The sequence below is a fragment of the Melopsittacus undulatus genome, chromosome 9 (assembly GCF_012275295.1).
Source record: "Melopsittacus undulatus isolate bMelUnd1 chromosome 9, bMelUnd1.mat.Z, whole genome shotgun sequence".
Lineage (NCBI taxonomy): Eukaryota > Metazoa > Chordata > Aves > Psittaciformes > Psittaculidae > Melopsittacus > Melopsittacus undulatus.
In genome coordinates, this window is record NC_047535.1 from 43,269,579 (window position 1) to 43,295,325 (window position 25,747).

The 25,747-nt window shown below is 34.2% G+C and overlaps 1 protein-coding gene across 1 annotated transcript in view; it reads left to right on the top strand.

The window, feature by feature from the left end:
• Positions 1 to 25,747, top strand: part of CACNA2D3 (calcium voltage-gated channel auxiliary subunit alpha2delta 3) — a 425,935-nt gene that overhangs the window by 193,416 nt on the left and 206,772 nt on the right. Inside the window, exons 9-11 of the mRNA XM_031046070.2 lie at positions 1,312 to 1,386; positions 14,312 to 14,401; positions 18,863 to 18,976. Of these exons, the coding sequence (XP_030901930.2) occupies positions 1,312 to 1,386; positions 14,312 to 14,401; positions 18,863 to 18,976 (279 nt within the window). The remainder of the gene's footprint in view (positions 1 to 1,311; positions 1,387 to 14,311; positions 14,402 to 18,862; positions 18,977 to 25,747) is intronic.

Here is a 25,747-nt window from a genome sequence, read left to right on the forward strand (position 1 = left end):
CAGTGCCTCAAGAATAACTTGATGCAATTCAAATTAAACACTCTTCCCTATGTAACAGTAATTAGTTATGAATGTGGTGAGTTGTGCACTGTTAAAATGAAAGATGATGCTAGGTGTCCAAAGTGGAACAGGTTGCAGGGGTCCATGATTAGACCACGTGAAGAGAAAGGAGTGGTGTTAAACTGAAGGAAGTAGAACAAATTCTGAGCTAAAGACAGACATAGTGAGAGCTTGCAATCACAGGGAACTTTGTCTAAGCTGTATTCTGTTGTGAGTCATGTAAGGCTTCTCTTTATTCCCATTGAGGTGGAGAAGAAGAGAGTAAATGCATATATTAATCTTATTACATGTTTTTCATTATTATTTTTTGTCTCGACTTAATGTGTTGTCTGCCTTTGCTTACTATGGATGTTCTGATTCAATAAATCCATATTAAAGGGAAACACTTAAAGCCTAAATGTGAAGCCCTCATAGTTTAATCTGTAATAATTTCTACACTATATTTGAGAAGAGCAATTAAGTTAAAACTCTGTCTGTATAACTAATTTAGACTGTTTGAAGGTACTTCTGTGTTAATTTGACCTGTGTTGAAAGGTTTAAAAGATTTAAACAAGTCCAGTTTTCAATTAAGTGACTTAAGTATTCATGAGTCTGCAAGATCTACTGACTACAGATGAGACTTAGGTTCTTTTAATGCTTAAGATGCTTCTGAAAATAGGAATGGACTATCTAATTTACTTAGACCTTGAAAGATAAGCAGATAATCCCTTAAAATCTGTCACATCTTCATGACTTAGTGTATATTAAGCTACTCTGCTTGACTGAAATTCTGACTGTTGTCAGGCATGTCTAGGATTGATTGAAGCTTACAGACTTTTTGGCATAGTTGTTCCACTATTAACCTTGCAAAATGTTAGCTGGTGCCTCAACTATTTGTCAAGACTTCTTTTATATATAGAAAAAAAATTGGAGTTGTGACTGTCATGTATCAAAAATGACCTCTTAATACTATCCAGATTTAAGCTCAAAGGATATTTGTGCCAGTTGGTGTATACAGTACCCATTAACTCCACTTGGGTGTTGGTATCTGTTCAATTAAATGCTTCTTTTTAAAAGTATAAACCTTTGAAATGTTAAGAATCATGTAAAAGGAAAAGAAAAACCAACCACCCACATCCAGGTTTTAAACATCGACCAAGTCCTTTTGTTCTTGCTTTATGTGCATGTTTCCCTGGAGTTCTAAATCATTAAATTGTATTTTTCAAAGCTTTTAATTACATTTTTCATCATACTTTTTCTTTCTCTTTATAGTATAATGAAGAACTTCATTATGTAGAGCCATGTCTGAATGGAACATTAGTTCAAGCAGACAGAGCCAACAAAGAGGTAAGGAATCAAAGCAGCAACACAGCAAGGATAGGATGCAGTGCGTAACAATGTGCTATATTGATCTCTTCCTAGTACAATGCATTCAATTATTAGAATTTATTAATTATTCTCCTTATGCCGTTTCAAAGGAGAATAATTATGTGTCTCAGTAGGAAGAAAAAGAAAACACTTCCTAGTCAGTCTGATTGAATAAACTTGATGGAAAAATACAGAAATCACTGAAAATACAGTTAATAAAAATTAGCAATTATTTTAAGTAAAATATTTCAGTTGCTTTAAATTGAACAATCACTATTTTACAAAAACTTACTAAGAAAGAGGTTGCATTCTGAAGACAAACTAATACTAAAGTTGAAACAAAACCTCAAACCAAATGAAAACAAATATAGCGTGAATAAAAAACCATTAGCATTTCAAAGAGGTGTGTCAAAATAATACTGCCTACATTCAAGAAAGTTCTGTGGAAGTGTTCACATTAAGTCCTATTGGCATTCCTCAGAAAAAAAATATTACAGTGATTTCAGTGATAATTTTATTTGAAGGAGATTACAGTATGAAACTGCAGCTTGAATTATGGTTTATTGCCTGCCATCCAGTCACAGCTGCTCTATGCAAGCATTACTCCATCACACTTCTTAGAAGGGTAAGGTAGTATAGTTTATGCCATGTAAAATTATGAAATAAGATAGTTGGAAAGTCCAATGTTTCTTGTAGAGGGAAAGGCTTGTTAAAGTAAGCCACTTGTGTCATTATAGAACTTCTTCCCTGCTAACACTTCCTCTGTTCTTAAAGTGACTTGCCCACCTGAGTCTCACTTATGGTTGGAGAGGACAGTAGTCTTGTATCTTTAAACATTTCTCTCTTTTTTTTATGAAAGGCAAGTACAGAAGTGCTGCAGGTCAGCACTGTGTGCTGAACATTCAGTTTGATGATTCATTATTGCTAAAGATGTCAGTGAGATCTTGCAGGAAGTAGAAGACATAACTCTGAAAACGCACTTCTAAGTGTGTCAGTGCGAAGTCTTTTCATGTATACCAAGACAAAATGACTTTGATCTCATTATGATGTACTCTACTCCATTGTACTAGTCACTCAAGTTCTTTGTGTTTAACCTACATATGCACCTGTATTTTACAGGAATTATGTTTCATGGGCAGCTTGCTTAATATACTTTCTTCACTGTTCTCCACTGTTGATTTTTAGATTATCTAAATATCGTTTGGTTACTGCGTGGAATGACATGAATTGTTCTTAATCATATAGTGTTGAACACCCTTATTTGTGTAAGTTAACTGATGCAGTTTTCTAAATGAACACTTTATTGTGGGTGCATCTAATGAGCTATATGAAAGCTGTGCAAGTTCTAGACTTAAAACTAAAGGTTCAGATATATTGCCCAGATGTACTGTCTGGAATTAATCCTACTGTTAACCTTTCCATCACTCTGCAACTGATCAAAATGCAGATCACCATATACCCATATGCTACTTAATGTCAAATTAATTTTAATTTAATTGATCAAAAAGTTTTTATGCCACCCAGATGATGCTCAGATTTTATGAAGAGCATTAAATTATTTAAAATAGTGAAGTACAATTTCATATTTTAAAATGTTGTTACTACGCACATTCCAAAACTGGTCAAAAACTATTGGAGTATTCAGCTGTGTTTTGAACTTCATTATAAGAATCCAGCCATTTGGACTGCCAGTTTTACTCCTGTGAGTCTGACAGATATGCCAGTCTTCTGTAGCTTTTTTATGTGAAATTGTCAAGTATCTATTGTAGTATCAGGTGATACTCCTTTGAGCAACCTGTTCTAGTGGAAGGTGTCCCTGCTTGTGGCTGGGGTTTGGAACTAGATGATCTTTAAGGTCCCTTCCAATCTAGGATTCTGAGATTCTATGAAATTGCACGTTCTCAACCAGTCTTACGAGGTAAATACTCATTTGTCTGTTCATTGGTAATAATAGCTCTTTCTTATGTTTATTAAATGACAAAACAGAAAAAGGACAAATATCACCACAAGCACTGTAATGTGTTTTTTCAAACAGCCATTATCAACATACAACCAGAAGTTTCTGTACTGGTGAATTAGAGTAGGTGATAGGCAGTGTTTTAAAATAGATGGTGTTGTTTCAGTTTATATGTGTATACGTATGCCTGAATTTTCGGTAGTCCAGTGTAGGTCTGATGATGTAACTGTATATTCCACCTGGAAATCTCTATTATTTGTCATTTACTGTCAAATGTTCTCCTTACTTGAAACGGAGGAAGAACGACCGCATCTGTTACAGCCAATGTAAGCTCTATTAGCATCAAAATAAATACAAGCATTTTAAAATACATTAGAATGCTTTTCTTTAGGTAGCAAGTATCTATTCCCATATGCTAAACAGGAACAATTAGAAATTGTTGTAATGGTATTTCATATTGCTATAGTTATCCCTGTGTGTAAAGAGATGATGTATGCTGATGATAGTTGCAGGGACTTGAATTTTGAACAGTTCACTCTACAACTCTTTTACATTGCTGTACATACACCTGACCTTATGAAGGACAGGTATTTCTTAATGAAGCATTTATTACTGGAAGCATGCATAAAACCAGTTTTACCAAGCTATAAATATATGCTGAGTAAGCTGTAATTTGTATCATTTTGGGCAGTATCTTCACTCTCCATGAGTCCCACTAAATGACTCTTAAAAAGCCCCTGTCCCCTCCCCAGTATGCAGGAACACATCCCAGTTCTTGCTCACTGCATCTTGCTTGGTTCATCTGACACCACACATAGCGAATAAACATAGTTCTTGGGAGCAGAGATAAGAAATTACTTTGAGATGTTTGACTGCACCTTTTATCTCATGAGAAAAGCAGCTGTTTCAATAACTACATAGAAATTGCTTTCACAGCATCAGTGCCCCAGTCCACATTTGTCTTGAAAGTATTTAATGAAGAACTATTTTGCTGCCTTTATATAAAGCTTAGATATTTTCTTGCTCTTCTGAGGATATCATTTATCACACATAATATCATGATATACACATAATATCACATGATATCAGGATATCACACATGCTGAATGTCTGTCTTTGTATCGAGTCAGTGTCAGTATCTCTAACAAAAGGAAGAAATAGAAAACCTTGAAGATTAGGCTATCCTTATCACCTGCTAAAGGGTGAACCAGATAATCTGCAGAATAAATAGGGTTAAATTACACTAATTTGGGGCAGGGTGGGACTTGAGGAGAGATCAGGCCCTCTTCTAGGGGGGAGAGCATGGTGTTTGCTTCTGCTGAGAGAGATGTCTTCTGCCAGCACAGATGCTGCCCTGCTCATCTTCACCCTTTGCAGAGCCGCAGCAGCAGCCAGCCTGGCTTTCCAAGATGCAGGAGTAAGTAACATAGTTTGCTTTGCCACCCACAGCAGTCTGCTGCCTCAGGCAGCTGGGCTGCGAGCCAGAGCTTATTCTGTTCCCATGCACAGCCTCTCTAGGTAAGATGAAACCTGGGAGCATCTTCAGGGAATGGAGCATAAGGAATTTGTTGGGTTTTTTTTTGTAGGCTACAGGAAACTGCTTTAGCTGTAGGGCTTATAGTAGCCTGTGAAATGAGTGCTTCTTAATGGTGCTGATACTGAATATTCAATGGGATTACTGGTAGCAAATGAGCACGTTTTTCATATTCAGGGAGGGTTGCAAAAATTCTCTATATTGCACAGGGAATGTAACAGATTTCCTAAAACCAGACTTTCAGAAAATCCAATTAGTGTTGGTAGGAGGGGTGGGTGGTGGGTGTTTAGGGAAGGCTGTCTGCTGTGTCTGCTTCACACATTTCTCTATTTCTCAATGAAACAGTGCGAGTCTTGCTTTTTTTTACTTTTTTTTTACTTTTTTTTAAACTTTTTTTACTTTTCTTTTTTACTTTTTTAAACTTTTTTTTTATTGTTTTACTACCTCCCCCCTCCTCCACAGCATCTCTTTTGGGGAGGGAAACTGCACTATAAACAGTGTTAATTCCACACATTGCCTCTGGAGCACTTACTGGTATTTTCTGGACCATAGTGTGGGAACAACTTCCCTGAAAGAAAAAGCCCCACTCTCACTAAACTATGAAAAATAAGGCAATTTAAAAAAAGGTAACAATTTAATGCTGTTATAGCCACTCTGAGGTGACCCTCTCCCTGGAGTAATGTGGCTCAATTCTCTGTTTCAAGTGTCAGGAGACATATTATATAGCTCACTGACCCACTCCCTACCATTTTTCTGTCTTTTCAGGTAGAAACATGGGCCTGACACTAGAGTAAATCCATAGGAAGTGCATACAGAGTAAGGAAGTTACATTTCTCTTTGAAAGACGATCAGTTATTATTGATGGAGCTGCATTTATTTTATCTGCAGTGTGCAATCTGTGTTTTGGTTGCACCTTAAATCTTTATGTCCAACCCCTTAGCTAAAATTTTAGGGGTCTCTTCTCACAGCCATTTTAGTAAAGGGTAACAGGCTAGATTTACTTCTTAATTTATATGGTATAGGAGACCAAGTTAGCCAAAGATTCTTGATCCTGCATTGTTTTGCTAAGTAAAGAGAACAGCATTGAGTACTTTTACTGAAAAAAGAAGAAAGTGAAGAACTTTTAAATAAGCCTTATCACACCTGTATGGGGTTACTTGATCGAGGCCACTCCTTGATTAAAGCATTAATAACTATTTCTGGTGTATTATAGTAGATTTTAAATGATATAGAAAAGTTTAATATAATTAAGCTTTTAAACATTTAACATATTCGTGCACTTTTCTTGTAGGAAAGGGATGAAAGTTGGAGAAAACAGGTTTTCAGCCTGTGAGCAGTGAAGTTATGTAGTCTTGAGTTGTAAATCTCTATTTATTTAGTTATTTATTTATTTTTACTGCTAGCAAGGACCTATGACAGAGAGATGCTAATGTAACATGTTTAGAATTTCTGAAGATTGTGATCAAATATTTTTCCTTCTGCTAAATTCTGGTTCTGTGAAAGTTTGCTTTGTGTAGCTTTCAGAGTAGTAAGGGTCTAACTGCACCTTGAATTGCTGTCACATACAAATAGAGAAAGCATACTCCTTTTGAGAAAATGATGGAATCAAGTCTGGTTTATATATTCATACAAGACAAATGACTTCAAATATGACACTGATCTAAGTGGAGTAAATATATGTGCCACCAGTTTTACCAAGGTACAAGCTAGGCATCCCCGTACTAGATTTCTTCCAACATACAGTATTTCTGCTTTCGTTTTTAGAATAGAAGAATATAATAATCTGTTTTAAGAATAACGATAAGTTCAGGTGATATGGCAGCCATCTGTTACATCATTTATTTCTAACATTTTTATTGCCTAGAATTTGTCCTAAATTTTTTGTGTTGGTACATACCCGCATTGAAGGTTCAGTTTAGATGTGTGGGACACATTCTCAGAATGTTGTAAGCTATCTCTAATTTGCAAAACTTGCTTCAAGTTTTGTTTATCATAAGAATTTAAATCTACAATTACATTGGGTAGTATAAATGAGGCTGAAATTAATCTCTGTGGTTTAGTAATATAAAGTATGTAACCTATATTTGAATTTTACCAGACTGATCCATGATTTGGCATTAGCATTAAACAGCTGCTACCTTGAAGTGTATCAATTTGCTATACACAAATTGAAAAGAGAGTGGGAAATAGTTCAGACACTGTTCTGTCACTGTCTGCACTTTCTCCTCAAATTGCAAACATGTGGAACTGCCTATTTTAATACTAGTTTTCTTGGGCCAAGAGGTTTTCATCTTTGAGAAACTCCATGTTACAATTTACCTACCCCAAAGGAATCGGATGACAATCTGATTTAATGTAACCCCAGATTTAAAGTAACAATATTACAATATACATTCCTCTTTTATATGTTGTTTTAATGTACTGTATATGGCTTGAGGAGATTTCTCTGTACATATTTCCAGATGAAACATATCATCTTCTAGATGCACAGATAGGCACAGTAACTCCAAACTAAATCAAGAACTTACCCCTGTGTAAATTAGAATGACAAAAATAGACAGATGTAGTGTATAACTTCCAATGAGCTTTATTTTTTGTCAGCAATTACTAGAAATTAAATAACCAGAAGACTGGTTCAGCAATGAAGCTGAGTGAAATTGCCAATAAGACCGGTAAATACAAATTCTGCATTGAATTTTATTTAAACAGATTATTTAGGCGTATATTTATCTGTCCATCTCCAACAAAGATTGTGACTGCATTGCTTTGCTGTTAAAAATCATGAAGTCTCACTGAAACCTACCTTTTTCTTTATAACTGGCTAGCCATGCTAGACCCCCAAAACTTCCAACTAGCCCCAGACCACTGAAATTTAGTCTCAAGTTTTCTGTTGCAGCCCCAGGCAACTAATTTACCTAAGAATTTGTTTTAAATTGGGTAATCATCATCAGCAAGCTAACCTGCAATTGTCCTGGCAGTGAATTTTAAATGGGACTGTGCTTATACATATTTTACAGATGTGAATGAGCATTTATCAGCTGTTAGTACGTGTGGGCAAATTTCCCTGTGTCACATCAGTAAACATCACTCTTCCGCCTTACACATATGCCTTCTGATTGTGGTTGGGGTCTAATATATATAATCTATATATATAATCTAATAAATCTTTGCCAAATATGTGTCAGGAACATTTGAAGTTACAGCATTCATGACTATTGGAACTAATACTAGAAATAGCAAAGACATTTAATAGCCAATGCAGTTTTCCAGAGTAACTGTATGAACTGTTGTATTTATCACTTTTGAACTGCTACTACCCTCTCTGAAATCAGTAGAAACTGCTTTATTTGTGTATGCTAAGACTTGAATACAAGGTCCTTGCAACCCCATCTAATTTAGGTATTCCTGTTTATCATAAATAGTACCTTATTTTTGTGATCATAAGTAAGAGATAAGAAAATGTATCTGCATAGGGATAAAAGTAAAACTTTGATTGTTATAAAAATGCTGAAAGCTGTACAAATGGGAAGTTGGGCATAACTCAACTAATTAAAAATCCCTAAACTGGGGGGTTGGGAAGGGTTAGAAGCTGGTTTAGTTAAGTAAGCAGGAAAAAGATGGGGATTTGATTTGGTCAGAAGTTTATAACACTAAAATTACTTCTAGTGTACTTCATCTTGTCAGTGGCAGGGAAACATAGTATAAAGGCAACAGGTTTTCAGGTCTTCTAGGAAAAGGATCTCCTATAAGCCATAGCAAGCTGAACTTACTGGGTGGTGTATTTCTATTTGTGTGGCTTCAGGTAGTGTCCTTGTGTTAAGATGTGTTAAAACAGCTTGTGAACTCTTGCGTGCTAATTAAAGCTTGAGCCAAGCTCACTCCCATTGTGATTAGCTTTGCCATGATGATATGGAATAATCCATCAGTGAAATTCTGCAATTGTTTGCAATGGTAAAGAGAAGCTATATGGAAGCATGAGTGTGAGATATCAATGATTATCTGCCAGCTGATTATGATTATTATTATGCCAGCAATAATGATTAATGATTAGCTCCAAGCTTGTCTGCTCTCATTTGTATATGTCTGAGATGGCATGGTTGTTACAGCACTTACCTGGCATTTGAGAATTGGAACTCAGTTCCCTGCTTTAATGCATCATTACTTGCTTTCAGACAGCTTTGTTTCCTCAGATGTCAAACGAAGATAGCATACTCTTCTCCTTTCTTGTTTGTTAGGTGTGTGACCACGTTCTGCTCACTTCCGGGATGTAAAAGTTTGATGTCTTGTGATTATAAATAAAAGTCAGCTCTTATAATCTTGGAGGATAAACCTTATGAAGCCATTAGAATAGCCTGTATAACGAGAGATCAGTAAAAAGAGATGCTAGAAGTGCCTTTAAATTAATGAATTATTCTTCAGCTTTACTATGGGCTAGACAAACCAGTGTGTTGTTTCAACACAGAAGTGGGAGCTTCTGCCATGAAGGAAAAATTAGGTTTTCAGGATTCTGAAATTCACCTCAGTAAAGCTTTTAAATTGCTTGAAGTGTCCTAAAACTGGGAAAAGAACATCTTATTCTTGCCTGTATTCAGATAGACCACTTTATGTCCCTATATTCTTCTATGTTCCAAATAATGAAATAGTGTTTTGAATCTTTGCAAAGTCATATGATACCTCCCAAGCACAGATTTGTAGATTTGTTTAAATAAATTACTTGGATTATTTAAATTTATTAAACCCTAATAAGTCAAAAGTAAGAGTTTGAAGGAAGAATTAACGGAAATACAACTCACTATAATGTTTTACCAGGAAATTTTATCCTGATGCCTAAAGTCTGAAAATTTCATGTAATCATATAACTAAGTATGGTCCAAAGATCCTATAATTGTTGCTTAAGCTTTGAGGCTAGAAAAGCCTGAGTGTACCAAAAAACCACTTTCAGTAATCTCATTAAAGAGAAACTCAGTTTGGCCAAAGCCAAATGCGACAGTGGTGTGATTTTAGTGTTCTAGAAGCATAGAATATGAAAACACTTAAAAATCATTTTATGCTCCTCCTCATTTAATTTCTGAAATAGTCCAAATCAAATTAGGCCACCTGAAGCAGAAATGGGCATATGAGTATTATCTGGAACAACAGTGTCAATATACCCTGTTCTTCTTCAAATATGCATATTTGTAACTATACCTAAGACAAGAACCCATTTCCTAATTCTAGGGCCATCAAATATATTTCTTGGTTTGTCTCTGATTTAGAGGGTTCTAACAAACTTTATACAGTTTTAAAAGGAAAGCAGAGATCCTTTTTGATTTACATACAGGGGTTATCAGATGTGAGGATGGCTGTGACTTTCTGGTTTTGTCAGTGGATAGTGCTTATAAACACACAAAATTAGCAGCATTCAAGGATACAGGACTAAGGGTATGTGTTGCTGATGTTCTGGTCTTTGAAACCATGTAGATACATGCACAGACCTTGTGCTAGCTGACATGCACAAATGGAATTGTCTCATCATTCTCCTCAGCTCATGTTTTTCATCTGCTTCCAAATGGATCATGGATACCTCCGTAACTGAACACATCTATACTTCCTCGCTGTAATAAGCCACAACTACTCCTGTTGAGCTCTGGCCCTATAATTTTGTAATCAGACATCAGAAATTGATTGTCTTAATTGTGTGCTTAATTTGCATTCAGAATTACCAAGATTATGCATGTCAATTAGGTATTTGAGTCCACAATTAGATATTGCACATTTTGGTAATTGCACATGGAAATTAGGCATACGCTTGCATGTGGGTGTTTTTGCACACAGTTGGATAGCTATCTTATTCAAACCTGAGAACATTCAGATATTAATCTATAAGGGCTCCAATAGGACAGTAAAGAGAAGCTGAGATGAACCAATATTATTTCTTATGCAGTTTAATAAAAGGAGGTATTTAAGATGTAAAGATTAAAAGATACTTTTTGACTCATTAAAAGCAGGGGACTCCTGCTTTTGGGGATCTGTTGGATTTCTGAGAGTTATTGAAAGGAGAATTAGAGTATTTGTTACCTCATTCCAAAGTCACTTTTCTTTAATTCCAAATTTCATTTTTCTTTAAATGGATGTTTCATTGGTTAAGGTTAATGTTAAGTTTAAGTTTACCTTAAACTGGCATCATGACAGGTTATAGTTGTGTTAATAGTGGGCCCTTTCAGTCAGAATAAGGTACCACTCTTCAAGAGGGTAAAGAAAAAGCCAAGACTCTCTGAGGAAGTGCAACAGTACATTTTTATTGTTGAATGATAACCTGTCTCAGCTACACGTAAAGTGAGCAGTCTGAGGAAGCTATTCTTTGTGCTGCCTGTAAAATTAAGCACGATTTCTTTGGCATGGTTCCAGTTAATGCCACACATCCAGGGCATCTGGTATGATACAAAGGGAAACAAAGGAATTTGCATCTTGGTATGTGATTTTTCTAGTAGACATACAAAGTGCTGAAATTCTCAGAAAAAAAAGGCAAGGCTGAGAATAGACTTGGTGTAAAAAACAAATTAAAAACCCCATAAACCTCCTCCAGACAAAGACCAAACCATGCATGCATTTTAATTATTTAACCATTTTGCAGAATCACCTTGTAGCATCTGTTCATTCTGAAGCCTGTAGGCAGAAAACACTTATTTGTTAAAATTCATAGTGCATGAAATCAATTTTTAACACTTTTACTATTTTGTATCAAACAAATGTCACTTACATTTCTTCATATATCAACAGTATAGTTTTCAGAACTTGTGTATATATAGCTCTGGCAAGAGAATATATTTGTTCTCCTGACAGATCTTGTAAACTGAATTCTACACTAGAGATAATACTGTTTGCTAGTAATTTTTTCTTTATTCTGTATGTTCATAGTTGATAATGTATATTTATTGTAATAAATATTCCACAGTGCTTGTTTCTCAAATATCAGAGATTTTATAAAATACTGTGTTTTTTAATACAAAAAATAATTCTAGTCTAATTCTGAAGCAGAAATGCATTCCAAAGGGAAATAATGATTTGTATTAAATATTTATTTAAGCATATCTGATTTATGTAAAGGTGAGATTAGAAACTTATTTCCAGTACAAAAGCTTAGCTTGATCAATTTTCAGATAACTCTGTTTTGAGGTGAAATCCCTGTTTTAGGGGAAGCATCTGTGATAACTCTAAACTAACATTAGTTCTATGTATTTGGGAGAGATGGGCAGTGAACATAAGGCTTTCTTTCTGCAGCTTCAAAGTATCTGGTCAACACAGCATTGATGTTATGAAATAATTTTTGATATTGCTGAAACATTAGTAAACTGCTTTGTTTTCATATTTTTAAATGTTAAATTTTAAGAAATATCAGCTGTATGTAGAACTGTTTCAGCTGTTTCCTGGAAAATTTTATGAATATGATGTATTTTAGGTTGTGAAGAATCCCAATGAACAACTTTAAATTCATATGATTTCTACATATTTCATGAAAATTGTATTTTCTGAGTTTCTAAAAAGCTTTAATGACTGTAACAATCTTGTGCTGCTGTTAATTTGTATACAGACTGATGGCAGTGTGTATTTAGGTCACCCTGAGTACTGAAGTCAGTAGGCTCTGAATCTACCTGTTAGTCAGTTATTGTGTTTTGAAATAGCTATGGAAAGCATGCTGCAGTGTGCTGCTCACAGCTGTTGAAGTAACTATTGTCTGGGAAACTCCCATCTTTTCACTGCCACTCTCAATTTCCAGGCCACATTAGTTGAAGTCAAGAATATGCTTATGTGGATTTGTTCAGTTTGGACCTAAATTTCAGAGATACATTAAAATGAAAAATTGGATCCAGAATAGTAAGAGATCAATGCATTTTTGAATATTTGGGTATTTTGTATTCATTCTTTATTACTTGTTATCAACATGAGAGGCGCTGGGACAGTAGTATTTCAATTCTACAATACTTATACACACATATATATATATATACTAATACAATACTTATAATAATGCTTTAATACCAATAAGCTGATAAATAGGGTTTTTTTTAATCTCTTAATAACCTGTTGAAGTAACTGTCTTATGCAGTTGTGGAGACTGAAATAATGCTTCACAAAAGCAGTCTTCCTTGCTATTTCCCTCCACATGTGTTTCATTTTCTTCTTATAAATACATTGTTATATCTTAAAATGTATTTAAACCAGCAATTACTAGTACTACAGAGATACCGACTAGTATTTACTAAAGTTAGCTATGTTTAAGTTGGGGAAAAAAAGAACCATTTTGCAGTGTAGCCATATGGGCGTTTATGCTATCCCTGTTTATTGAGACAGACAAGACTGCGCCTTTTGGCTGTTCCAAGTATTAAGCTGCAATGAACCACATTTACTAGGTCACTATGAAGTAGTTGTTTCGAAAAAAGTCTTTTTTTGTGACTTCAGAGTTGCCAAGAGACTAGGATGTAAATTTTCCTGTTTCATCTTACTGAAATTTAAAGGTGAAATAAGAACTTCTCTGCCTTCTAATATACTGCTCTTTGTTGATGTTGCATAGAGAATCTCTTTATGGATAGCATGGTTCGTGATACTGGTTTTAATGATATATTGCTCCTTTTTGTAAATCTAAGGGAATTTTTCTCCTCTGAATGTTATATTTTTGGAAAGCATTGCTAACATTGTTTTAAAAATGTGCTACTTAACACTTAATAGCTTACATTTTCTCTAAAAAAATTGCAATTTAATGTAAATCTGATATATTGGGTTACACTTTTGTTGAGTATAGAATTTGTGAAATCTGTCAATCTTTTGTCATATCCGGAGAAAATAGCGTGCGTTTAGGAAGAGGAAAATATAGGATTAATTGTGACTTGATAACCTCTAAGAACTGCGTGTTACAAAATTTTGCCTAAGCTCCTGTCCAGCAATTGTGGCAGTGCATAATTGATGAGCTATTTAAAAACTGCAAAAAACTTATTTAAGTACAGCTACAACATAAAATGACAATAGTCACATATTGCTACCAAATGATTAGCCCTATTGTCTTGAGAAGAGTAGTTCTTTATCAGTCTAAATATTATATTGACTTGATAAACTGCATTTAAACTACAATTGCCTAATTATGAGGTTTTACCATCTTTTAGGGGAGATATCATAATAAAAGTAGAATCTCAGTTGTAAATCTCAGGAAGGATTATTTTTCAGGATCTGCTAGTTAATAAAACTCTAACCCTAACCCTGTGACTTCATAAAAGTCAAAAGATTAACCAGTAATTACTTTGACTTATGAATTAGTGCATAAAGTCATTTAAACTTCAGAAATAGGTCTAAAGAAGAATTCAGAAATCCTTAATTGTTGATATTAACACATATGTTGTAACCATAAACAGACAAATAAAACTTTCTTGTTCATGTTTCAGCATTTCAGGGAACACCTTGACAAACTTTTTGCAAAGGGAATTGGAATGCTGGACATTGCTTTAAATGAAGCTTTCAACATGCTCAATGAAGTAAGTTAATGCTTTTGACATTTATGTTGCTGACACCTTTTTTACTGTTTAGCAATTATTGTCAATCTTAAATCTTATGTAGATCTTCATCAATTATAACTGACTCAAAAATATGATGATAGTACAATAGTATCTATTGATAATTCTATATCATCTGTGTGGTGAAAGAGAAACAAATTTACATTTTTATATGTATACATTTTATGTTAATTTATTTTGTGTCTATATTTACAGTCTACACCTATGCATGCATGTATACATTGAATAATGTTTATTTCAGTAACCGTTCTAGGTGTTAGAAAACTAGGGTAACATGAACATTTCATGGTTTAGATTTTTATTTTTTCTTTGGAAGAGTTAATGTTTTAGGAATGACAAAAATTTCTATATGCATAAACATTTTGTGAATACTGTTACTAGTAATGAATTTATTTTTTACTGATTTGACTTTTGACATGACAATTAACATGTCTTATAGTGTATGTAAAATAAGTTATGTGAACACTTACACTTCTGTAATACTTTAAGATAGAGGGGAACATGAAAAACTTTGTGTAACCAGTTCAGAGATATTAATATTATTTTAACTATATATCTGCCAAAAACATGAGGTCAACTTTCCAATAACATTCCTGGGAATAACATCTATAAACAGGAATGCAGTCTCTAGGAGGTAAACATCATGATCATGGAGCTAATCTATAGTGCAGGGCATCTAGTTTCCATCCCAAACTCCAAATGAAATCAGTGTATCATTCTTAGTTGTCCACAAAAGGATATTTTAATTAAAATCAGATCGGTTGTCTTTGCCTGAAATGCTTTTCCTCACAATAATCACATGAGTTTTTGTAGTTATCATAACATGATTTTATGGAATGTATTTCAGAGAGATTTTTTCTCATTTCTTGCAAACGCAACATATATTTTCATGCTATATATTCCAGGAAAGAGCAGTCTTGGCAATATTTTGATACAGCTGACAATACATTTTCTTGGGAATGTATATTGGAACAAGCAAGGAAGGAAAGGAGAAAAGTGAACAACAGTAGTAATATAAGAGAGTACAAGGGAGCAAACCAATGAAAATAAAATGCACCATCAAATATTTCTCATGATATTATGAATGGAAACACTAGGTAGTGTGGTAGTACCTGCCTGGTCCTTCTGCTTTTCAACTAGTCTTCCAAATCTGTGCAAACTAGAAAAATAGCAAAACAGTTCAGACATTGATCAAGACCATCTGAGATTAGATTTTTCTGCTTTCTTTTAAAATCCGTGGGACAGCTGAAGTTATAATGATGAATGTGGTATGAATAAAATCTCACTAGATAAACCTATAGTTTTGGGAATAAAAGGAACTGGCATCCCATGTACTGAACTATATCTATGTTGAATAAGTCTTTTAATCTGTAGGGTTATGCTGGATCATGCTACATGTATGTTCAGATCTATTCAAGGTGGATTTGTTTAATAAAAAGCAGTGTGACAGCTTCAAGCCTTTTTCCATATGTACTTCCAGAACTGACAGCATAAAAATCTTTTCCATTATATACAGGCATGTCAGCAAAGTCTCTGGGAGCTTCTATCAAAAGCCTAGGCCAGAGAAAAAGCTACTTAAAAGCATACAGCTAACTATTTTCCACTTAACCTACCTGATGTGACCTTTATGTGCCAGAAATCTGTTCTTGTGAATTATAGGTTAGCTATGGATGTCTTATCTACAATAAAAACAAAAAAAAGAGGAGGTGGGGGAGGAGGAGGCAAAAAAGAAAAGGCTTTGTGTTACACAAATAGTCTATTAATATTCTGGCTGGATTTAAAATGGTTCAGGGGTTATATTAATTAAACATAGTTAATTTTGCCATGCAATTACCCTTCAGTATTTGCCTAGGTTGTTAAGACTTGACGATGGTTGATACTGATATCTTTGAAATGCCAGTTTAAAAATCCGCTTCCCAATTCTTCCCAATCATCAATGTATGCAGTGCTCATTATACAGCCTAAGAATATAGAAGTGCTTGGTACAGTAGTTAGGCACCTACTATGCCATGTGACAACTGCAATTATCTCTTTTAGTGACAAACGCAGTCTTTGCAGTGATTACCTTTAAAAAATCATAGCCAATTAAATAAAATTCTGTGACATTTCAAAGACTGTTAATCACAACCAAATGCTGGAAATGTCAGGATGCATTGAAATTTCTTGCTGCTAACTGATGAATCACTGAGTTAATTGTAGTTCATCATAAGGCCCTTGTCATTGTTATTATTATGGAAAACACTTTCATCACTCTTGCTATTCAATAAAATTAAAGTTCTAGACAGATATGAGAAGATATTACTCATGAAAGCTTTTGATTTTAATATCATTCTTCAAAATATTCAAACAAATAACTATGCAGAATAATACAGATGCATACAGAGTGGTGTTTTAAAATAAAGATATGAAGGCATTCCCCCTTCTTTTGTTTCCCTTTGAAAGAGACAAGGTATATTAAAATACATTGTCCATATATGGAATATATCCCTCTACAAAGTAAATTCATCTTTATGAGAGAATATTGATCTAAGATCTTATTAATGAAGGAATCCCACTTGAACAATTTTGGTTCTGGTTTAAGACTGAAGAAACTGTCATGATTGAAGAATTTGAAGTTTAGACTGTCTTGCAGGTATCACAGATATGTTTTCACACAGGCAGTGACCAGAATATAGAATCATAGAATCATAGAATGGAAAGGACCTTAAGATCATCAAGTTCCAACCCCCATGCCATGGGCAGGAACAACTCACACTAAACCATATCATAGAACCATAGAATAGTTAGGGTTGGAAAGGACCTTAAGATCTGAACTCGCATCACTTTCCCTGTGAGTAAAATGTTTCTGTTACTGTTTGTGATGTTTCTGTTTGAGCAAAAGGAAGCTGATCTGGAGGAGAGGTGCAGATGGTAGAAGAAATTGTTGAATGACATTTATGGATGTGATGACTCAGATATACAAATGTGAAGGCACAAGAAAAGGTGACAGAGCATTGCTAGAACCTACCGTCCACTCCCTTTCCTAACTGCAGGCACGACTACAGAGGTGACATTTTTAGAAGTCTTTTTCTAGGAAAAAGGCTTTTAGGGTTTTCAGAGCAGCGAATGTATAAGGGTGAGTAGGCAGTAGAAAGCTTAAAGACAGAGCAGTTGCCAGCCCAAGTCAGACTGGAATACTCCAAATTATCTCTTTGTTTTTTAATCCAGAAGCAGGTGGAGTCCCTGCAAGGTAATTCACCTTCAAGCTTAAATATTGCTCTCAAGTGAGGCTACCCTTTTTAGGGTGGGGTTCATTACAGGTCATCTGCTGAGGTGGGACTTGGCTTTCTTAGTACCAAGAGAAAGGTGATAAGATGAGGCGTTGTCTGGTCCCAAAGTTAGTAATGTACCTGAAAACTAGGAACATCAGAAGATAATAGAAGGAGATTGTTCATTCATTAGCTTGAGTCCAAATGGTAGCTCAGTCTGTAAAGGGTTGTGTGAAATGCCCCAGTTTATTGATCTTTCTGCATTTTTTTTCTTAGTGTTCTGTGCAGAGCAATTAAAAATCAAATAATTTGCCAACTTTGCTTTTCTTTTGCAAAAAGCTGGATGTTTCTCCTAAGTTCCTTGAATATATGAAATCATGAATGGACAAGTAAGAACCTATTCTGCTATGCAGAGACACATGGATTCAAAATTAAGGCACCAATTCCACAATCAAGAGGTCAAAGCTTACTTTGACCCAGCCCAATTTGACCAGGAGAAAATCCCTTTTGTGTAACAATGAAAGTTTCTTTATATACTTTAAAGGAGATGTTGATTGCTGCCTAAGTACCTGTGCTCACGTACTGCTGTTCAGCAGCTTCAATTACTTATGTGTATTCATTTTGTGTAATAGGAGAATCTGAGAATATATAAATATGAACTTGATTCTCTCAGATAAACATTTTATGAAAAATAACATATGGAATGTAATCCTGAGTGAATATGAATGCCAGATGAATAGTCTTATGTCTCTGGATGAGTAGCGTATCGTCTGTATTTTGCAGTAAAACTGTCCATCATTCATTTATTTTATTTGTTCTCTTAAAATTATATTTAAATCAAAGCAAATTTTATGTATTAATATAAATCATGTATCTAAACCAGAGGAATACACGTTTAATTTTGTGAAGGACTGTATTTTATGTATATTTCTCATTTTTCAAGTTGGTAAAATAGAGATACATAACAAATCACAATTCTGTTACTGAATTGTAACTTCAGTTGTGTAAGAACGGAATGTTTATGACAGAATGTTTTCAACCTCAGACTTTTTCTCCTATGTCTAAGCATGGTAGAAGGGCAACATTTAACAAGATCCATGTTTATCCACAGTAATCCTGTATATCTTCACCTAACAGGAATGTGCTGTAACTAAAAGATTGTTTCTTTTCACAGTTCAATCACACAGGACAAGGAAGTATTTGCAGCCAAGCCATAATGTTGATTACTGATGGAGCTGTGGACACATATGATACAATATTTGCAAAATACAATTGGCCAGACAGAAAAGTAAGTGACACCTCTATTTGATAAGAACCCAAAGCTTCATACCCGTATAAAGTTTATGCCTCTTGAAAAGTCAGTAACAGTCTTTCTAATAATCTAGAAGTGATTTTTGATAACTGGATGTTTTGCTAATGACAAAAATGATGTTTATGTGATATCGCTTGAGGATAGAGATGGCATTTTACTGTAGTAATGAATTTAGGATAATAAGTTATTAAGGAAACATTTACCTCCAGGGTACATTTTTGGCCATTATATAATGCTACCCTGCAAGATGTCGTTAAATATGACAAAAACTTTTCTTTCTCCCAAAACATCCATTAATAATTCAATGGCTTTTTGATGCTAATGAGGGGTAAGTATGGTGGACAGTGAATGATTTTCTATGGCTGGATGTGCTACATCTGATCCTTCTCAGTATTTTTAATTTCTATGTTTGTCAAAGTGAGGGGTAGAGTGGGCGATTGGAGAGATTTTATTAAACGTTTATTTGGTTTATCAATCTGCATTGAAGTAATTTCCCCAGTATTAAATTACCTTGTTATATAACACACGGATATTATACAGTAGTGCAAAAATGCCTTGAAAATTCTCAGGTGAGAAAGTCCTAATAGGCCTCATGTGTGGATGTCAAATATTTTCTTTCTATATTTTTTATCTTCTACTAAAGCAAGTTTTGGGACTGTTTTAGGATGTTTTCGTAGTTTGAGATACCTGCCAATAGAAGCAACAACCTCACTCAATTCAACATGAGCAAGTAACTGATTTATGCGTGTTGTATGGGGTTTTACTATTCTGTGGGAAACAGTAGTAGTTTTGATTTTTAGTCTTAGGCACACTTCTGTAATTGATAACATTACATTTTCTCTTCTCCCTTTTTTACCTGAACTAAACCTCATCTCTTAGTAATTGGTGAGCAAGAAAAAATTGGAAATTGGTGATCTTTTTTAACTGCTCTTTTGAAATTATGTCAATTACTGTCATTTCATGTAGCAAAAATAACATAAATCTATTCTACTTTATGTTAATTAAGAGGTTTTTATTCAGATAGTATAGAGTAATAGCTAACAGCAATATGAAGATCTATTTTTTTCTTCAGATAGCTTGCTTGCTCCTGTTTTGTGTAACACGGTTCTCTAAAATAAGAAAGTTCATAGTTATTGTGAATTTTACCAGGACATGCCAGGAAATCTGTCATCTCTAAAAGACCATAAGGATACACTGCTATTTGCAAATATTCTGGGGAGACCTGTAATACTTTTCATGTGACTTGAAGCCAGACTTTGTGTAGTGGAAGGGTTAAGGAAGATCAATATTTAATGAATGTGTTAAGATGTATAACTATATATTATGAAGGACGTTCTATTGAATATCAGCATTTGTCCATTTTCGTGTTTATTGTACTTCATTAGGTCACATCTCAATATTCAGCAATATTGTTGAAATAGAACAGAAATATTTGCTCCTACTCTGTGACATACAAGTACTTCCTTGAAAGGTGATCAACTATTTGCAAGGAGAATATCACTGTTAATCTTGTCTCCTACTTCAGTGTTTTTCACTATTTACATGAAAATATCTCCTTTCTTATTCTGTATTTACTGTTGAAGAAGTGTGATTCTCCAGGGTTAAGCTTTTATTGATTTTTCTGTTGATTAATTAGACATTTTGAAAGCTTAGGATTTATAAAATACATTTGACTATTGAAACTGCTGAATAATTCTGGGAACAGTAACATACTTGAAGTGTAGCTTGATTTTTACATATTTAAATATTCAAAATGGAATCTGATTTTATCAGACAGATCATGTGTTGTGTTTTTCTTCCTAAGTAAATTAGTGTAATTACTTAATATTATATAGCTTATGTCTCTTATCAGCTGTCTGTCCTCATTTAAATGCCTGGTAGTAATACAGTTTCAGTATATCTCTGAAATCCTTTTTTGTATTCACACTTATTTCTGCATGTTTTCTGAGAGAAACAAGACAAATATAACCTGAGTGTGAAATCATTATTTTAATCTCATCTACTTCATCATCTACTTCATATACTATTATACAAAGGTATATAAACAACAAACTTTTTTTCTTCCCCAGAAGTTTGCATACACTTTAGCCCTATAGGAGTGGTCTGGGAAGTGTTAATTTCAGTTATAGGCTTCAATATTTACTCTTAATGTTTTAGTCACTTAAGTCTTGTAATGATTCTAAATTTCTCTGGTCACATGATATGAGGAATTTGATTTATCTTTAGAATTTCAATAAGTATTCCTGGCATGTTCCCAATACCACTAATTTTTTTCTCCTTTCCAGTTTTGATATGACTGAGTGGCTTTGTAGGCTACCATTAGCTCTGTTTCATGTACATCTAACTTGTTGCACTGGAAAGGAATCTTAAAAGTAAAAACAAAAATAAATAATTTTAATCTTATGGTCAGTCTTCCCTCTTTTATTCAATGGGATATTGAAGTCCTCAGCTGTTCCATGAGAACATTTTGCTTTATCTACCCAACACTGATGCCTAAGGACATTACAGAATTTCTCAAAACAATGTGTCCCTGATGTCTTGTATTTTCTTATACTATGAAGTTAGTTTCTCTCTTAAAAATAGAAAGAGACTGTGGGGAAATGACCATCAGTAAGGAAATAATTCTCTGAAACAGTCAACTAAGTGTTTTCATGAAACCTAAGTATCTTTCATGTGCAAATCAACAGCTATATCTGAGATGACAATACTTAGCACAGCTGTTGCAATAAGCAGCAGGACAGGTTCCCCTATGGGTGTACTGCTGCAAAGGCCTAGCAGAAAGAATCCTGTCGTGTTTAACAAAGGCATAGTGTTTAAGGAATAGCTTGTACTTAATACACAATATTCCAACCAACTCTTCTACAATATTTAATATATTATAAAGTCTTCAAAATTGCATATTTGAAAATATGTAGAAAAATGATCAAATCAGTTTGTCCTCTTTTCAATTTCAAATGTTTCAGTATGAAAAATGTTAAAGGTTTCCATATGTATGCTTTAACGCATTAGAACTCTCAATGTTCTTTGTTGGATTTGCTGTACTGGAAAGGAATTATTGAAAATACAATACTCTACATATTTGTAATGTCAGTATGCCTGAAAATTATGCGTGTGGTGCTTTTCGGATTCCCTGCTTTTGCATTACACCGTTTTTATTCTCTCCAAAACCATATTTTATATTTATAAATCACACCTTTGAACTTCTTAGTAGTTTTTTCCCCTTGTTTTTTGTTCTCTATTAATCTGTATATTGCCTTGTCATATTTCTTATGATTTCTATTTTCCTGCCATTTTGACATTGTGGTAAGCAGTGATGGACAAAGTAATAGCTCTAATTAAGGTTATTTCTGAAGTCTGTTTACCTCAATTACTGTCAGCAAAGTACCTATTTCAGTTATGTTTAAGCTTAGGTAATATTAAATGCATCATCATTAGTTGCAACAGGAACATCTTGTTCTCTTAGGAAAGTAACAAATTCTTCATACAACTGTAAAGACTTTGCTGGTTTGTTGGTGACAATCTCTATAAATAGGGAGTGAAAACATACTGTCACCATGTAAATGACAATTCACATTTTCTTCCTTTTTTCAAGCCATATGTATCTTTGCAAAAGACAATCTTTTTAGAAAAGCTATTGTGTAAAGAGAGTTAAGAGCACTTTATTACGTATCATTGTAGGTATATTCTTCCTGACAACTGATTAAAAGGCTGCTTTTTTCTGATAATGTATTTTAAATATAAGTTGCGTTGCAATAATTTTGAAATGGAATAACTTGGCTCCAGTTAAATCCCCAAAGTGGCTTAAATTAGTAATTGATGTTTTTGGGGATGATATCAGCCTGATTTTTTGCATGAACTAGAGAATTATGGTGATCAAAAGACTATTTAAAATTATCTTCTGGACACTTTGCTTGAAAGAAGGAACACTTTTATTTTACTGTGTGTTTTATGAAACCCTGCTTCAAAAGACCTCCTTCCTCCCCCCAGAGTTTCCCCATTCTTAAAACATTTCCTGTTTTCTTAATACCTTCTGCTACTTAAAGTGTTTTATTTGTACGAGTAAGGGTCTGGTTGTTAATGTCTCATTTTTTATGTGTCCATGCATGCAACCTTGCCCTTTAAGGAGGTAGCTTCTCACACATTATAGATGAGTTTGTGCTATGCACATAGTTTTACTCATTCACAGAACTTACAATTCACTATTTTTAGGTTTCTGTAATTCATTCATGACAGCTCTGCTACATGAAGTACCAAAAAGAGAACAATGAACCTGTAAAACTAAATCATAGAATCATAGAATAGTTAGGATCTGTCATATAAAAGCCCAGGTTTTCAGCATGTAGCAGAAATAAGTATGTAAAAATAATAGTACCAAGGAGATGTTTGTTTACAGTTGCATTTTAGATATCCTGTTTCAGGAGAAAGCCTTTAAGTCTCAAAATATCTCTTTGATGTCAGCTGGAACAGAGAGATTCATGCTTTTACTGTATATTACTGCTTCTACTATTATATCAAAATGTACCATCAGAAACCAAGCACAATAGTGCATTTGCATATTTCACTAGGTTACTTATTCTGATTTAAAAGCACAAAAAGACATTGTTGGGGGGAGAAAGGAGGTGCGGGCAAATGGACTACAGGAAAAGGTAGCCCTTCGCGTTTGCTCCCTTATTGTCTCTTCTTAAATAACACAGTCCTAGTTCCTCTGTATTGGAAAAGTCCAGGAGGATTTACCATGTAATGTTGACAAAATGCTATAGCACATCTAAAAATTCAATTGCAATGAGATCAGAGACATTATCAGAGTTTTGAGCCCTATCATGCTCTATGTTGAAAGCCATTTTAGTAACTAATTGAAAATTAATAAGTTTGGAACAGAAATTATCTACTTAAATAATATTTACCATATTTTGATGTTCTAGATATAGCAAGACTGTTCTCAGTGTGTTGTGACATTGCAAAGGGAAATAATATAGTAAATCCTGAGATCTTTTTGTGTGGTGATATTGTAACACATTAAAAACCTTGAAAAGAAAACAAAAGAATTATTGAATCAGTTGAACTGCATTGTTCCCTTTGGGTTCGTCCTTCGATCCTAAATAGCACTTGTTTTCATAATTATCTTTGCTAGCTATATCTTATGGTAGATATTTGCAAATCCAGAAGCAATAACCCCTTAATATTTAGTAAAGTGAAATGGAAAACAAAATCCCACCTAAAATGTCCTAATTTTCTAGAATCAAATCCATCTAGACAGGCCAGAAGTCTCCAGAATAACTGCATTAACATCTTCCTCCTGCTAAATAATTATGATGCAGAAAGACCCAACAGTTAATGTTGCCTATGTCTGAACAGAACTGTTGAAATGACAAGTTAAATAGTTCCATGAATTTTACATGTTTATATGTGCTTTTGCATCTGCTCTATATGAAAGATTTCACAGTGTGGAAGGTCTCTGTGTCTATATACAATACTTAAAATTGTAATTGAATCCAGATATCAGCACCTCAGAATTTGCTGGTTTAGATTTAATTTCATACTAGTATGATACATTGCAGAAAGTAATAATCACTTGATAATTCCTTAGCTTTGTGGGAGTTTAATGCATGCTTTTACAGGATCAGTTTTTACAGTGCCTTTAGTATTAGATGGCATTAAGCTATTTTAGATACTTCAGAAAATACATGGTCATTGCTGCTCAATTGGCCACTAAAGATCTTTATTTCAATCCACTCATTTATACTAGTGATATTTGAAATAAATATTTAATAATATAACATTTTATTTTTTTAATTAAAATTTTATTTAGTCAGTTTAAAGATACCTAACAATCTATTGGCTTCAACTGCTCTGTATGAAATGAAAGTCTGAGCTTTGGGTATATGTAAAATTTCCCAGACATTTATATTTTGCCATACGACAGTAAAGAATGCTTACCTTACTCTCCCTTAACAAAGGAAGATGAAAACATACATGGTTTTGTTTCCTTTGTGTGAAAACTGTCTGAAAGAAATCAATGGCTGCTGAGAAAACAGACTATGAGAAAATGGGTAGCTATTTTGTGACATTGCATTAGTGACAAATCATCTTTGTCTTCATGTCTGCTCTTGACAAGGTTACAAACCTTCCTGCAGATCTTTAACCAAGTCTCTGTAGCTTAGGAACCTGCTGATGTCGGCAGCATGGAACATTAGTACAGCAAATTGAATGTCTCGTGTACAGTGTTGTCTGGATGTTATTAAATTGATTTTTTCCCCCCCTAAAATACTGCAGTATTTTAGAGGTGGATGTTATTACTGCTACTCAAAAGTGTCTGCTTTATTACTGGTTATCTCAAGAACAAAAGAAGGTGCAGGCATGTTATAGGCCTTTCAATCTATGGCATAACTTTCATTAATAATTACCTGTCTTTCTGGGCAGCCCTGCAGTATGGTGAAAGATGAGGTATGAGATCAAACAACAGTTCTTGAATAGGCTATAGAGAGAAACAACTTACAGAAATGCTGTAGTTCTACTTTCCTGACACACCTGCAATTTTCTTTTCTTTGTTTTTGTTTTTCTTATCAGAACTGCATTTATGAATTAGTTACTAGTATGTCTGTCTGTCTTCTTTAATGTGATACTAAAAGTAGGTAAGAATTCTTTTCTAGACCAAACTCAATTTAATTTGCCATGAAGAAACTTTTTCTGCAGTGCTTAAAGCCAAAAGTGCGAGATGCTTTTTGTGAAGATAAGGGTAATTCAATC